Source organism: Centruroides sculpturatus, unplaced genomic scaffold (assembly GCF_000671375.1).
Source record: "Centruroides sculpturatus isolate CEXI.00-Female unplaced genomic scaffold, Cexi_2.0 scaffold49, whole genome shotgun sequence".
NCBI lineage: Eukaryota > Metazoa > Arthropoda > Arachnida > Scorpiones > Buthidae > Centruroides > Centruroides sculpturatus.
In genome coordinates, this window is record NW_019384317.1 from 261,852 (window position 1) to 277,215 (window position 15,364).

The window sequence follows — 15,364 nt, forward strand, 5'->3', positions numbered from 1 at the left end:
TATTTTTATCTATATATATATATAAAAATGAACGTGTATGTCCCTATATTTCACTTTTCCGCCAAAACTACACATCGCACATGAATGGTGTTTGTATGTGGTAGTAGCCCCAAGTCTCCATTCGTGAACTATGGTGGTTGCGTCTCAATAGCTATGAGGGTGCGGGAGATATGGGGCTGAAAGTGGTTTTCTATTTCGAATGTTATGTTCAAATTTGTTCGAATTTGTTCAAATTTAATTCGAACAATATTTGAATTAAATTCAAACATAAAATTTGAATATTAGTTCAATTATAGAACGATTGTAAACATTCCAGAAACAATGTAAATAGTTTGTTTGACTGGACGTAAAAATTCTCTAATTAGTCTGGAAACGGGGGACCTAATTCTTGCATTCTGTGAAAACGGGTAAGATTGGCTATAATGTAATTATCTTAATCTTCACTATCATTACTTTTTGCCCAGCGAAGCGGGTCCTTGCAGCTAGATTCTAGATTACTTAGAAAAACAGTCTTTTATATATAAAAAAAACTATATTACATATAAATGTACAAACAAATAAAAACCCAGCGAAGCGGTTCCTTGCAGCTAGTTATTACATATAAATAAACATCATAAGAAAGTATATAGTTTTTTATTTTTTGGGGTCTCCAGAATGAATTAATCAAATTCCCATAAAAACCTATGGTAAATCGATAATCAGTTAACGAACAATTCGAATAGTGAACAAAGTCTTGGAACAGATTATATTCGTTAACCGATTACCCACTGTATTAATATATACTTCTGACTCATGGGAAAAGATGTAGGAATTTCATTCTATTACCATGCAGGCATGGTGATAGAATTCTATTTAGCACAATTCTCTAGGAACACCATTAAGAAGCTCATTTATCATAATAGCATACACAGACATGCCATACCATGCAACTCATCCTATTTGGAAATGTATAAGGCAGTCACATAAAGAAGCACTGACACCTATATATAAAAAGATACCCTAATGCCATGGTTCTCAATCTTTTTGAAGTCGGGGAACACTAAACTTTGACATCTTTTTCTGTGGAACACTTACAATACATCAGCTTTAAAGCAGAGGTGGCAAACCTTTTTGAAATCAAGAGTGCACTCAGTCTAGTATATGACGTCATTAGCGTTTGCTGATTACATTCCCATACAAAAATTATTTTATGTTGTATTGAATTTTCTTTTGCAACAATTTTTAATTGTATATTTGATTTTTTCACGAAACACTTGAAGTGGCTTCACAGAGCATCTGTGTTCCGCAGACCACTGACTGAGAACCACGGCCCTAATGCAACAACAGTCTGGTCTTCAAAAGGAGCACTACATTATTCTCACTCCTCAGGAACACCAAAGACCACCTGTTCTGACAACATTTGCTGGGACTACTGATCCATCTCTCTCTTGGACTACTGATCCAACAAAAAATTGGAATATATGGGAGCCACTAGCTGAGAAGTCGTCATCCACTTAAAGGAGCACTGAATGGATGCAAGAGCCTCAATTCCATTGCATTATGTCTTATGCCTTAGATCTCAACATTGAGGCCCATCTTGACCAAGCCAAAATTCTCTGTTGAACATCCAACAGAGCACAACTTTGATAACTAGAGCATATGGGAATAAACAAGATGACTGATAATCTTGATTCTGTATTTCTTTTTTCTCCAAAATGCACAATTTCAGAGAAAAAATAGATATAGAATAAAGGATATCAGTGTGTCAACCTAGGACCTATGGTGTGATTGTCCTTTAAATATAACTATGTTGTTATTGTTCATATAAAAATGATGATACTTTCCCAACAGTAATCAATGATGATAGTGATACTTCCCAACAGTATAGAAAATATTCTTCCATCCCACTTAAACCTTGATATTTCCGTAACTTTTACAGTAGAACCATCACTACCAATCAGCTACATATTTGAACCTGTTTGTTCTGAAACATATGATTCTATTTTCAAACATTAGACTGACAATACTATACACCAACGGTATTCAAACATTTTAACAGAGCGACCCCAAGGTAATTTTCCATGACCCCATTTGGGGTTGCAACCCATAGTTTGAATACCACTGCTATACACAATAGAAGGAAGCATTTGCTGTTCTGAAGTGAGTGTTCCTATTGCTGGGTTTAGGTTATTAAACTTTGGATACTGCCTGTGTATTAAATAACCACACCAGAAAAACCTTAAAATGAAGTTATACTTTATAATTTTTTAACATTTTCGATTGTTTTTATCAATCTTTTCAATATAAAAAAAGGTTGATAAAAATGAACAAAAACATCAGACAATTAAAAAGTATCACTGCTTTTTAAGGTGTTTTTGTGGTTTAGTTACAGTCGACCCCCCTATAATTACGATCCCTATAAAACTACGAAAAAATTGCTACCGGTATCCGTAAAAAATAGTAAAAGTTCCCTATAAACACCTCAAACGTCATCGGGAAGCCGAACTACTTTCCCGCCGTCCGTAGCGCCACGCTACGGAGAGATTTCTATCGTCTGGACAGTATTATATAAATTATATATAAATTAGGTACTGTACATATAATTATATATTAATTATATATAAATTAGGTACTGTATATATAATTATATATTAACTTATTGTAACTTTGTTATAATTAAATATATAATTTCCGCCGTCTAGCGTGGCGCCACGCTACGGAGATTTTTACGCTAACTATCGTCTGTCAGTATGTAAATTAGGTACCGTAAGTCTAATACAGTACTGTAATTTTATACATTTCTTGTGAAAGAAACATTTCTTATTCAACGGCGATTAAAATTATTTATATTAATGATGTCTCCGAAGTTCTACGAAGTTTTCACAGAAAAATAAGTTGTTAGAAATCGGCCGCTCTTTGCTGAGCTGTTCCGCGACGAAAACAATGTTGAGCAATGGCAATGTCGAATGGTGACACTCGGTAAGTAATCCTACAATTTTTTGTTTATAGCGTAGTTTATACGGATTATTCCCAAAAAATATATACGTATTTTGGAAATGTTGAGTCGGATTAGTCTAGAATCGATTAATTTTATGGAAGAAAATCTTTCAAACAGCCGTAGTCCGTAAACTTGATACGTGTCGGGTTGTGATTGGAAGGATTCGTAAGAAAGCGGATTCCTAGAGAATGGAACGTATCTCTATCTTATAGGGGGGTCGACTGTATTTAGGTTATTGAGTTAGTTATCTTATTAATTTTTGATATACGTATATATAGTAACAAAATACAGTAGGCAGAAGAAAGTGAATGGGCAAAACATAAATATAAATTATATAATATACTGTTTAATTTTATTGTTTAATTCTTCCCAAATGGGAGGTTAACATTCCATGTGCATGGCCTTGCTAATTATTATTTAGCATTCTGATTATATAGAATTTTGCAGTATAAATTAAAATGAATAAAAAAAAGCACTTGATTAAGCTTGAAAATTTTTTGAAGAAATGAGCTCTATAGATTTTAAATATAAAAATAAATTGTGACAACATCCTAAGCAGATATTCCAGAGTAACATCAAATAGATATACAATTATATTTTTAATTGTGCAAATTCATTATAATGCAGCTCTTAACCAAATACAGTAGTTATTTTTGTAACAAAACAGATAATAAATAACTTGCTAATTGGAAAAAAATTTAATTTCAGTTATAATTTTAAAATTTAATCATGCCCATTTAGCTTAATTTTTATCATCATATAAATGATAAATGCCTTCATATATAAGTTTAAAATTAAATCAGAAAATAGCTAATTAAATTGTTTAATAAATGATCTCAACATTTATCTAAAATGTTGAGATCAATACAATTCTATTAGAAAAATATCAACTTTACACTGTTACATTTGTTAAGACAGAAGTAAATAATTGAAACATTGTATTATATACCACTAATTTAAACAATACAACAGAATATGTAAATTTTATATTTGCACTGTGTTAAACTTTTTTAATAATCAAAACATTTAAATTCAAAATTCTAATAATAAATTACCATTAACTTAGTTCAGAGAATCCAGAAAGGAGAAAGCCACTGGAATTTTGAAGCCTTTAACTCAAAAAAACATTTTCTGGAGTAAAACAACCATTTAAAATAAATTAGGTTCCAGACCATCACTATAAAGCAAATATTGCCTTAAAACAAAAAACAGCCTTTTTCACTTGTCAGTGCTTATAAAAGCCTGAAAATATATTTGCACTATCATTAAGTGCAGAATATTACTTGCGCTAAAAGAGCAATGCAAAAGTAAAAGTAATAAAAGAAAACTTTGTAAATGCTTAAGAGAAAGACAAAATAATAAACATGAATATAATAAAAAAAAGTGCAGTAAAGCAGAATACCACTTTAAATCGAAGTATGCCTGTATATACTGTACAGGTATACCTCACCTTACGTCGGTAATTGGTTCCAGGAGAGGCAACGTAAGTCGAATTTACTTGTCTGCGAATCTACTTGTCACTAGGCTAAACCATAAATTACCATTCCCGGTTCTGTATTTTATTTATTAATGCATTTTTAATAATATATGGTTAATAATGATCTATTTTAAGCTAACAAACAAACAAATTTTAGTTTTTAATATTGTACAGAAAAAAGTAATCTAAATTTATGAATGCATGTACTGTAAATACAGTACATACTTGTAAATGTATATATTTTAATATGATTTTATGTTCTTTAATGCTTTTCTAGTGATATTACGACTTCAATATTTGTGGCGGACAGACGTAAAATCGAATAAAATGACTTAAACTTGATTTTTATTTTTCCATATACTTTTTTTGACAAACGATGTATAATCGGGAATGACATAAGTCGACATATACCTGTATTTATTCCAATAAACAGCAATTTGTCTATAACTTTTTATCTTTTAGCTGCACTGTTTATTAGGGTGCGACTATGCAGACTAGGGTTTCTCAAACGGGATTCCGGGATCCCGGTTGTTTTTTTAACCCGGGAAATTTTTCTTATCCCGGGAAATCCCACAAATTTTTTAAAAATTCACTTTTTTTCTTATTTTGTGTTAAGGTTGAGGAATTTTGCAAATAGAAAGCATAATTAACTCATTCACTGTCAGAATACATTTGTATTTATTAATTTTAAACCTACCTATTAGTTTTTTTTTAATTTTTGCTCGTTATAGCATGTCACAAATAATAAATAATCAATATATAGCTTATTTGTGGCAGGACTATAAAAATTCTTTACTTGTCGGAACCTGTAATATCTGGAATAATTGTGCTTACGCTGTCTTGAGTTTTATCCATGCCCAGTAGCTTCAATAAATGCCTGACGCCAGATTGTGCAAATTGGGCAAGGATACAAACGAGTACAAAGTCTGCAAGTATGAAGTTTTTCTTCATAAACCTGATTATTAAAGCCAAATGAATTGCCGAATTATCGAGCTCTAAGCTTGATGCCGCTATTAAAGCAGCCAAGGTAGACAAATCAAGAATACTAGAGAGCGAAAGAAGTACTACAATCTCGAAAACGAACTCGAAATCTTCCAGGCTACAGGTGAAAAAACACATAATATCTGTCTTCTCTTAAATGCATTAAACACTATTCCAATCACATCAATTGAATCGGAAAGGGCATTCTCGGTGGCAAGACTTTTCATTACTAAAATAAGAATTAGAGTGAGTTATCGGAGTATTGACCATCTTTGCTTTTTAAAATCTTATAAAAGTTTGCAATATTTTGTATTATATTTTATTTAAAAAACGAAAATTACCTTCTAAATTAGAAGTTTATTTTTTTTAATTTTTAACTCAATTCAAAACATTTTTTTTGTTGTTGTTGTATGCAGTTTCCAGCAAACTTTAATTAATTTTTTTCTATTTGTGAAAATTTCTACGTTATTTAAAGGTAATTTTTATTATAGGCCTATAGACCTTACACAGCATTATTAATATGATTTTGGAGGTTACAGAACTTTAAAATTACTTTAAAAAATGGAAAATAATTATATCATTTGATTTCAAGATATTTTGTATACCTTAAAAATAATTAATTTTATCCCGGGATTTCCCGGGAAACAGTTCACTTTTATCCCGGGATCCCGGGACAAGCAAAAGACCGGGAAATGAGAAACCCTAATGCAGACGCAAGCAAGCAAATTTTTCCAGCAAGTGAGAAAAAGCAAGAGCAATAAATATCAAACCTTGTCAGATGTGTGTGAAAACCAGAAATTCACTCTTGCCAGCGATATTTCTTGCTTCTCGCTTGTGCATGGTTTCCCTTTGAGAGAACTATATCTCGCAACCTCTCGCTCGCTACAAAATTTGCATCTGCATAGTTCAAATAAATTTGATATAAACAGCATCCTTAGAGGGTGCTGTTTATATCAAATTTATTTGAATAATAGTAAATAGTATTTATTTGAATAATAGTAAATAGTAATATAATAGTAAATAGTATTTATTTGAATAATAGTTGCAACTATTATTAAAACAGTTATGTTTTTCTCATAACTATTATTTTACAGTATCAAAGTTACATCGTATTCCAAGTAAATGTCATTTCATCTTTATAATATATTATGTTAATTAGCATTTATTCTAAAAAATGTCTATTGTATTCTTGTACTTATAAAGGTACAATTACAACTCTGAATGAAATAGTTGGAATCTTATGAGAACTATAGACCATACCCATAAGAGCAAAAAAGTCAAAGGAATCATACTGTTCATGTGACCCTTCATGACATACAGCCCCCTGAAATCAACCTACTTCCAGGTTGTACACGATTCAGAGTTGCTAAGACTATTGTGTTTAACTATTTAGTCCATGCCACTATGCCAGCTTTGAGTAGCCCACTTGACTGTTCATGATGGGAGTACTTGATGTTATAGGGAGGTATAGGGGCTCATCCCCACACCTTCCTAAAACTTTATAACAGTGCCCATGTGGGGGCTCATCACCATACAGGCACTGAGGTGCTTGCTATCGCTTGCACTGAAGTGCACAACTACATGTGGATCATCGGTCAGAGCACACTATCACTAGCGTCGACCAATGTGGAGCATGGAGAATAGAAAATAGTACCAATATACAGCAAGAACAGATTTTTGGAAGCAAATATCTCAAATACATGTATGGTTCCTTTGACTTTTTTGCTTGTACAGGGGGTCTACAATTCACCAAATTCAAATTTCACATCTTATCCTCATAAATTTATTTTTCTTTAATTATGTATTCTAAGTTACATTCAAGTGCATATATGCTCATAATATTGACAAATATTATTTGAGGGTAACTATTATTTCTATTCTTTGCAAATTAGGTGCAACTATTAATGAAATAATTGTAGTAACTTTTTCATCATCATTTACAAGTGTGGGATTTGTTCTATTCTGGTCCAATCTCAAGTGGTCCTGCTCTCTGCACCTTCTATGTTGTCTTAAATACAATTTGACAGAACTATGAAAAATTTTGTTGATGTGACAATGCCAAATAAAATCTGCAGTTTTCAGTTTACAGTAAGCCTTATCTTCTTCCAATAGACAGTACAATTACTATTAAAGGGGGCTTTCTATAACTTTTTTATTTTGCAGGTACACTGTTCATTAGCATATATACAGTATATTTTACATATATATATATCTCGTGACAAATCATTTTTTTTATAAAATTTTAAAAAAAATAACCGATTCCTATGATACATTAGATACATATTTTATAGCAAAATTTCTGACATATCTTAGGAATACGTCATATTTCCTAAAATTTTTAAAAGTAACGAATGAAATCATAAGGTATTTGTTGATTACACATTTCTTCTAATTCATTAGAAGACACACGTAATCAAAAAATATGACTATAAAATAACAATAATGAATTAATTAATTAGTCTTAATTTATTAATTAGTAATTAACAATTAATTAATAACATTGTAAATAGTTAACATTTTGCATAAAAGTATTATTTATGTTTGCAGCGTCATTAATTAATTAATCAATTAAAATTAATTGTCATAAAGCTTATAGTATTACAAAACTTTCGGTATCATTTAAGCAACACACTTTAACAATTTGCCTCTCGAATTAAAACGGGAGCACCGCAAAATCTTCAAACCCAACATCTTCGAGCGATAATCCGTCACAACACTCGTTTTCGCACAATCGTCACATCACGCCGCGGCCACCAAATAAATTTTGATTTTAAAAAATTTATTATTTATACGTACGCATCTCAATAAGAAAAAAATAAAAAAAACTAATTATAAAATTAAATTTTTAATCATTTATGACAAGTCACATGCATTTGTAAATATTCATATTTTGTGTTTTATTTTTATGTATAAAAACATTCGAACGTTTTGTAAATAATAATAATAATAAACACTACATTTTTTATCACAGATTTTAAATCCATATATAATACATATTTTTTTTTTTTTTTAATGTTTTGTTGATAGATCTGCTTTTTATTGCATTTTATAAAGATAAAAATATTCTCTGGTCGTTATAAAATACCAGTTGATTAGATTAAATATTTAATATATTTGAAAGAATATTTAATAAGTAAATTTAAAATTGAAAATCGACTCAAACAAATCGATCATCTCGATATGTTCACATCCGACAAACACAAAAGGATCGTCGACAAAAGCCTAAAGGCTGTAATGGCAAAAGGACATGATACATTACCTATTTTCTCTTGCTTGATTTTCGACATCTTCCTAAATTCTTTTTGCATTAGTTACTTCGTTGACGTATTATGGCTTATATGCCATTTAATTAAAGGTCTCTTTCTTCGCTAATTCGGATCAACCGCGATCCCAAATGAAGGAAGACGATCGATTGAAACGCCCTCTGCATCTATAGAAACGTTCGTCTGTTTCCCAATTTTTTTTTTTTTTTTCTATTTTTGAATATGGCTTCGTTTTTTTTAAAACTTTATTATAAAATTTATTAATTTTATCGAGTGTTTTAGATGGATTCGATTATTTTAAATCGATTCTGTAAACTTTATGACATTGTTTGAATTTTTATTTCGTAGAAATATATTTCGGAATTTCATTTTTAATATCCCGCGTCATATTTTTATGAAATATTTACGACGTTCTTTCTTTCTGTTTTTAGTACAGTACAGTACTATAATTGATTTATTGAATTTTTTTAAATGTATAATTAATTTGGTGTTTAGATTATGAAGAAACTATAATGTATTTATATTATTATTATTATTTTCATATTAGAAAGTAAAGTGGAATGATGAATGAGGCGCAACGCGTGGGCGATCTGACAATGAAGGAATCCCTCTCGTGAAATTCCCTCGAATGGGAATTTGGTCTCTATTTAGGCTTTAGACATGTGAAGAAAACTTGGAATAGTTAAAATCTCGACAGTAATATCAACAGAAAAAACCTGAAAAACTTCACGTGGTCAGTCCATTTGTTAAGCGCAAACTCGCGATCTTACAATAGTGTTCAGTGTTTTTATTACTCGGCCATGGTGGGTTTTTTATTGGAAATAATCCTTTAACTACAGAAAATTATCATCTAATTTTTCGTTTATATTTTTGTAGAAAATTTGTGCTATTCTATCTGTTGAACATGAGAAATAATCGTATATAAAAGTAGAAGGGCGGTTAGTCGAGACGATAAAGGATGCTCTAAAGGACAAATTAATTGGAGCCCAGAGCAGGAACGTTAGAAAATTTTAAGGAATAGTCCGTCCCGGATAATTCTCAGTCCCTGTCCCTTACCGCCCGCAAGGAAACCATTGTGGGCCTTTATTTTTTAAACTCTTTCCGCTCTGTGGGCACTAAGCGGGCTTCTTTTAGCAAGCCATTATGGGTTTGGCCGGGCTCACAATGGGGCGACCGGGTGGTAAAAGACGGGAACCGATATATTCGGACGGACCATCCCCCAAAAAATTCCTGGGGACTTTTCGACCCGTTCGGATTCGATCCCGAGTTCCCCAGAGCGGTAGGCTGTCATCCGCCATCCCATTGTGGGCCTACCGAACTTTTAATGGAATTCAGCGATACATCGATCTACCGGAAAATCGTGAATTTTCCGGTGGGTTGTTTGTTAGATGCCGGTTCCTTACTTCAATATACATTCTATTTACATTATTATGTAAATATCTTATTTTTTTATGTTTTAATTGATGATAATTTATCCTACTTTACCAGATTTTGAGTATTTTCCAGTATTTTTTGCGTAATTGTTTAATTTCTGATGTCTGTCTACTTTTATCTCAGGATGGGTTGAAAGTAACAAGGCATTGAAATATCACTATAATTTTTGTAATAATAATGCGATCATAATAGAATTTGTAGATTGTACATCAATCAATGGAATTTTATAATTCTTGCATTGGTGGTGTGGGCAATGACCGAGAGAGTCTTCACATGCAGTGGCAAAATAGATTGTCGACCGCTTATCCGTTCAGAAGGGAACTCAGATTGCCGCACAGTATGAGATCTGGAAATTAGTGGTTTCTGTGCAGATATGGTGGCGTATGGTAAAGAGACATCCTGCAACAATCCGTCCGGAAACAATCGAGAGTTGTCATTAGAAGTTAAAATGATCACAAATTCGGTCGCGCACGCAGAGAAGTAGCCGTCTACCCACGTTTCGATCTGAGGAAAACGTGTCACTGGTGGATGATACCGGTATCTACATTAAATTTTAAGGTATGCAACCGTATTTTCATTTAATAAGGTACACATAAAATAATTTTCTTCATTTTTGTCTTAGAAGTATAGAAATTATAAAGATTTATCAATGCCTAATTACTTTGCACCCAACCTGTAATATTTGGTATTTATAAGCAAACGTATCGATAAATTTTTTTTGTATGAAATATTGGTATACATTTTTGTATTTCATACTTTTATTTGCTACTTTTACAATCTATCTATCCTACTCTATACCCTAATTAATTAAACATATTCAGCAATTTATAAGGTTTTGTTTTAAATCATACTTGCTCATTGATAATATATTAATATTACCACCCCTTTTTCGCATTCTCGACGTTTTGACACTTAAAGAGTTCAAAAATGTAAAAACAAAATCTTTACGAAATTCTATATACAGTTGAACATGTATCTGCGGGAACGAGAAAAAAATCGAGATAGGTTTCGCGATAAAGAGGTTCCTACATATAAAACAATACTGTAATAGGTTTTATTGGAAGTACGGTATTTTATTAATACAATACCAAGTATAGTACTGTACTGTACAGTAAATACTTGTCCTATACAGTACTTGGTATTGTATTAATAGAATATCAAGTACAGTAAATATCAAATAAAATAAAATGCAGTGAAAAAATAAATTCCGAGATAAAGAAGTTTTTGAGATAATCATGTTTGAGATAATAAGTTCAACTGTACATATACAGTATGTACTGTATACAGTATGTGCGTGGGTGTGTGTAGGCATTTATTTTGCATTATATCTCAGGAATGGATGAATGAAACATTTTGAAATGTTGCAGTTATTTCTCTATATAGGAGTCATTGATGTGATTAAATTTTGGTAGTTGAAAATCAAGAGAATGGGAAGATAGAGGGGTCATGTGTCACATCTCGAGTGGAATCGGACTTAAATAGTGGCAGGAAAAATAAGACATTAGTATTAAATGTTTAAAAAATAAAATACAAAATTAAATTGAAAAATATAAAACTTCGTTTTAAGTTGAAATTTTTGCCGCCATTTTAAAAAATTCCCATAAATCATTGCAATTTGTCTTCCATTTCTCGCAAAGCGTGTAGACACGTAACGCTGCGATTGCGTCGCTCTATGAATCATCATAACGGCGACAGAATTGTGCTAAGTGGAAAGCCAGTACGAATGCCACCGGATCAAACAGGCTATCAATGCACAGGTGTTTACGATCGTAAAATAAATCTGTCCAGAGGCTGGCGTACCATAAATTCTCGTACCGATTTCACACTTCTCACGAAACACGAGACATCGATGCTTGCGTCTAGTAATTCATCTACTACAGCTTCCAAGCTCATTCGCAGTCAACTGAAGTTTTTCTGACCAATCATAGCACGATATTTAAAATTTTGGGACAGTTTAGTTTTTAAATTTCAAAAATTGAAATACTGTATTTACGGTTAAAATTTGCCATCCAATGAAATGCATGCGAACGTGAATCGAGCAAAATCACTTTGAAACTGTTGATAACGTATCAGTAATTCGATTAGTCGAGAATTTAAATTTCTAAGTTGGACCGATTAACTCTATAAATATAAAAGTCTGTAGTAAATTATATTATAAAACTTTAAATATATATTGTATTGAAATAAAATCTTTCATAAATAACGCAACGCAATTTTTATAATAGTCTTGCCATCCCCTTCGTAACGCTACGTAACGAACATCCCTTCGATTGCATTAAGAAATAATACAGGGCATGCGATACAGAACGTTACATTATTTTATTACCTAGGCCTACATGTGTTACGTAACAAACGGACGGTTCCATACGTGGCACTTCGGAAATAAAAATGCCATTAAAATGTTGACTGTAAAGTTATAAAAAAATAAAAATACTGTAATTGCTACAGATTCTAAAGTTCAGTAATTACAATTTGATATAAAACAACATAAGTCTCGAAGACTTATTAGCGTCTGTTTGATTGGATGGAATCTTGCGCATTTGATACGTAAATTTGACGTCATTCTTTAGAATTTTTCATTATAATACTGAAATAATGACGTCAGATTTACGTATAAAAATGCGTATAACATTCCAACCAATCGAACAGATGATTAAGTAGTTTATGATTTAGTAAATGTGTTTGAATAAATAAAAAGTTTTATATTTTTGAATAAATTAATATAAAGTCTTTCATAAAATATAAATATAAATTTATGTCTTATAATAAATGTCTTATTTTTATTTATTGGAGGGGGTAATATATATTTTTTCTGAATGAAGATTTTTTTACAATTACAAATATGTAGAATTTATAATTAAAAAAAATATTACAAAATGATCAAATATTACTTAGATTATAAGCGCCATTAAGTTTTAATTAATTTCAGAATAATAATAATAATAATAATAATAATTTAAATAACTTCTAAATGAGTTTTAATTATTTTATTTAATTAACCAAATTAAGTAATTTAATAAAATTAATGATAATTAGATCAAATGGTATGGAGTGAAATGCCAAATCATTTTTTCTCACCACTNAAAAGGTTCAACAATTTTCTTCTCAAGATTAGAGATAAGTTAAAGCGAGTTGCCTATAGCGCAATAGTAAACAAGGGGGAAGTGAACAGGCATCATCGTAATAGAGATTAAACTCGTTTAAACGAAGAAAAAACCGTTTAAATTTATTAAAAACACGAATTATTTAACGAAATAACATTAATTTTTGTTTAAAAATCCATATTTATGCCGTAAAAATGCTTTTAACGGGCTAACAGAAACACGCTTAGAGCTCAATCGGATGGAGGAAGTGTGCTCCTACATCCGACTTCTTTGACATTTTAAAGTTACAAAACGAAGACGTACGCCGAACAATTTTGATTTACTCGAAAGATTTTGAGATGGAGATTATATAAAACCTCACAATATGTCGAAATAATTAAAATTATTAAATAAAATTTGCGATTAATTCCGACACGTCGTAACTACCGGAGCGACGTCGCCATTTCTAAAACGGATTTTATTAAAGAAAATCGATATTGTCGACGTTCTTTCGACGTTTTTAGGTAGAGGGCATTAGGTATTTGATTTTTTAATTTATATTTTTACAATATTTTAAAGATTTAATTAATAAATCGGGCTTTAAAAGTTAAAAAGAAGCACAAGTCGATAGTTAAAAACCCACTGGATGCGTACGGACAATGTTTTTAGCTCTCCCGGAAGTCCGCTACGAGGCTATATAAATGTCGAACGGCGCGCGACGGGAAGCATTCGTCTGATCGAGTCGATAGTGTTAAGATGTCAGAGACCGTAGCAATGGAAAGTGTCGCTTCTACCAAGAAAAAAGCTTCCCGGCAGAGGTCAAAGAGCAAATCCAACCACCCGAAAATATCTCAGATGGTCAACACGGCCATCGTGGATCTGAAAGATCGCGGAGGTTCCTCCCTGCAGGCCATCAAGAAGTACATCGCATCGAATTACAAGGTGGACGTAGAGAAATTGGCACCCTTCATACGCAAACATCTGAAAATGGCAGTGGTGGACGGTTCCCTCATCCAAACCAAAGGAAAGGGAGCCAGCGGTTCCTTTAAAGTGGGAGCTTCCGGAAAGAAGACCGAGAGCAAATCCGTTCAGAAGGTGGCACCCAAGAAACCATCAACCAAATCGAAACCCAAAGTAAATAAGGCTAAGAAAGTCGCCGTTAAATCCAAACCGAAAGCCGCTTCTAAAGCTAAAAAGGTCACCAAGGTCAAGGTCAAGAAAAGTCCCGCCAAAGCTAAGGCACCTCGACCCAAAAAAACCATGAAGAAGGGAAGCCAATCGTCCAAAAAAGCACCCAAACAGTCGAAAGTTGCTTCTAAAGAGTGAATTTTATTATTATTATTATTATCATTTTTAAATTTGTGAGTAGAACTTTTTCGAATTTGAATTCGTTTTAGAACTTAATCTTAATCGTTTGTGACGTCACACGATTAAAGTGCGATTTTAAAAAAAGCACTAGAATCCTGATCTCACACGCATTTGTAAATATTCATATTTTGTGTTTTATTTTTATGTATAAAAACATTCGAACGTTTTGTAAATAATAATAATAATAAACACTACATTTTTTGAAACTGTTTTATTTAACTTTTACTCGTATTTACACGCAAATATTCAATTGTATGACTTAAAAAATCGGTTTAAAATATTTTACATTTATGATTAGACTCAATTATAAACACATTTTAAATGTCAAATGAAGTTAAAATGTGTGTAACTCACTAGAAAATGACATTAATTTATTTAAGAATTTAATGATTTTTTTTTTTGTAGTCGTAAAATCTGTTTGTTGTTATACGGGTCGTGACACATCATGTGTTTTTGACCTTTACTCGACGGTGAGAAAAATTTATAGACATTACGAAAAATTTTATAAAATGTATGTAAACAATACGCTGAATTATTATAAAATTTGGAAAGTGGGATAAATAAAGCCTAACCTTTTAAAAATATCGAGTTGTGTCGTGTCACTTGATCAATGTGGAGGCTGTTAAGTCGTTTTGTTGCGTTTATAAACTTATTTACTTTCCCGGCTCTGTTATATATAACAGAGAAGAAAGTACGGGGACCGATGAAAAAATGACCCTCCCCCGAATCCAAAAATTGGATTAAAACGTGGAGAAATGCATCTTGTATAGAAAAAAATCGG

General features: G+C 31.7%; 2 protein-coding genes across 2 annotated transcripts in view; one reads left to right on the plus strand and one right to left on the minus strand.

Annotated features, from left to right (window-relative positions):
- LOC111623856 (protein lin-37 homolog) overlaps positions 1-8,871 on the minus strand; it is a 45,274-nt gene extending 36,403 nt beyond the window's left edge. Inside the window, exon 1 of the mRNA XM_023366578.1 lies at positions 8,695-8,871. Within this exon, the coding sequence (XP_023222346.1) occupies positions 8,695-8,743 (49 nt within the window). The 5' untranslated portion in view covers positions 8,744-8,871. The remainder of the gene's footprint in view (positions 1-8,694) is intronic.
- Positions 8,872-13,927: 5,056 nt separating this feature from the next.
- On the plus strand, positions 13,928-14,799 carry LOC111623719 (histone H1A, sperm-like). Its single transcript, XM_023366407.1, has one exon. The coding sequence runs from the start codon at positions 13,972-13,974 to the stop codon at positions 14,539-14,541; it is 570 nt and encodes a 189-aa protein (XP_023222175.1). The 5' UTR covers positions 13,928-13,971; the 3' UTR covers positions 14,542-14,799.
- The last annotated feature ends 565 nt before the right edge of the window (positions 14,800-15,364 follow it).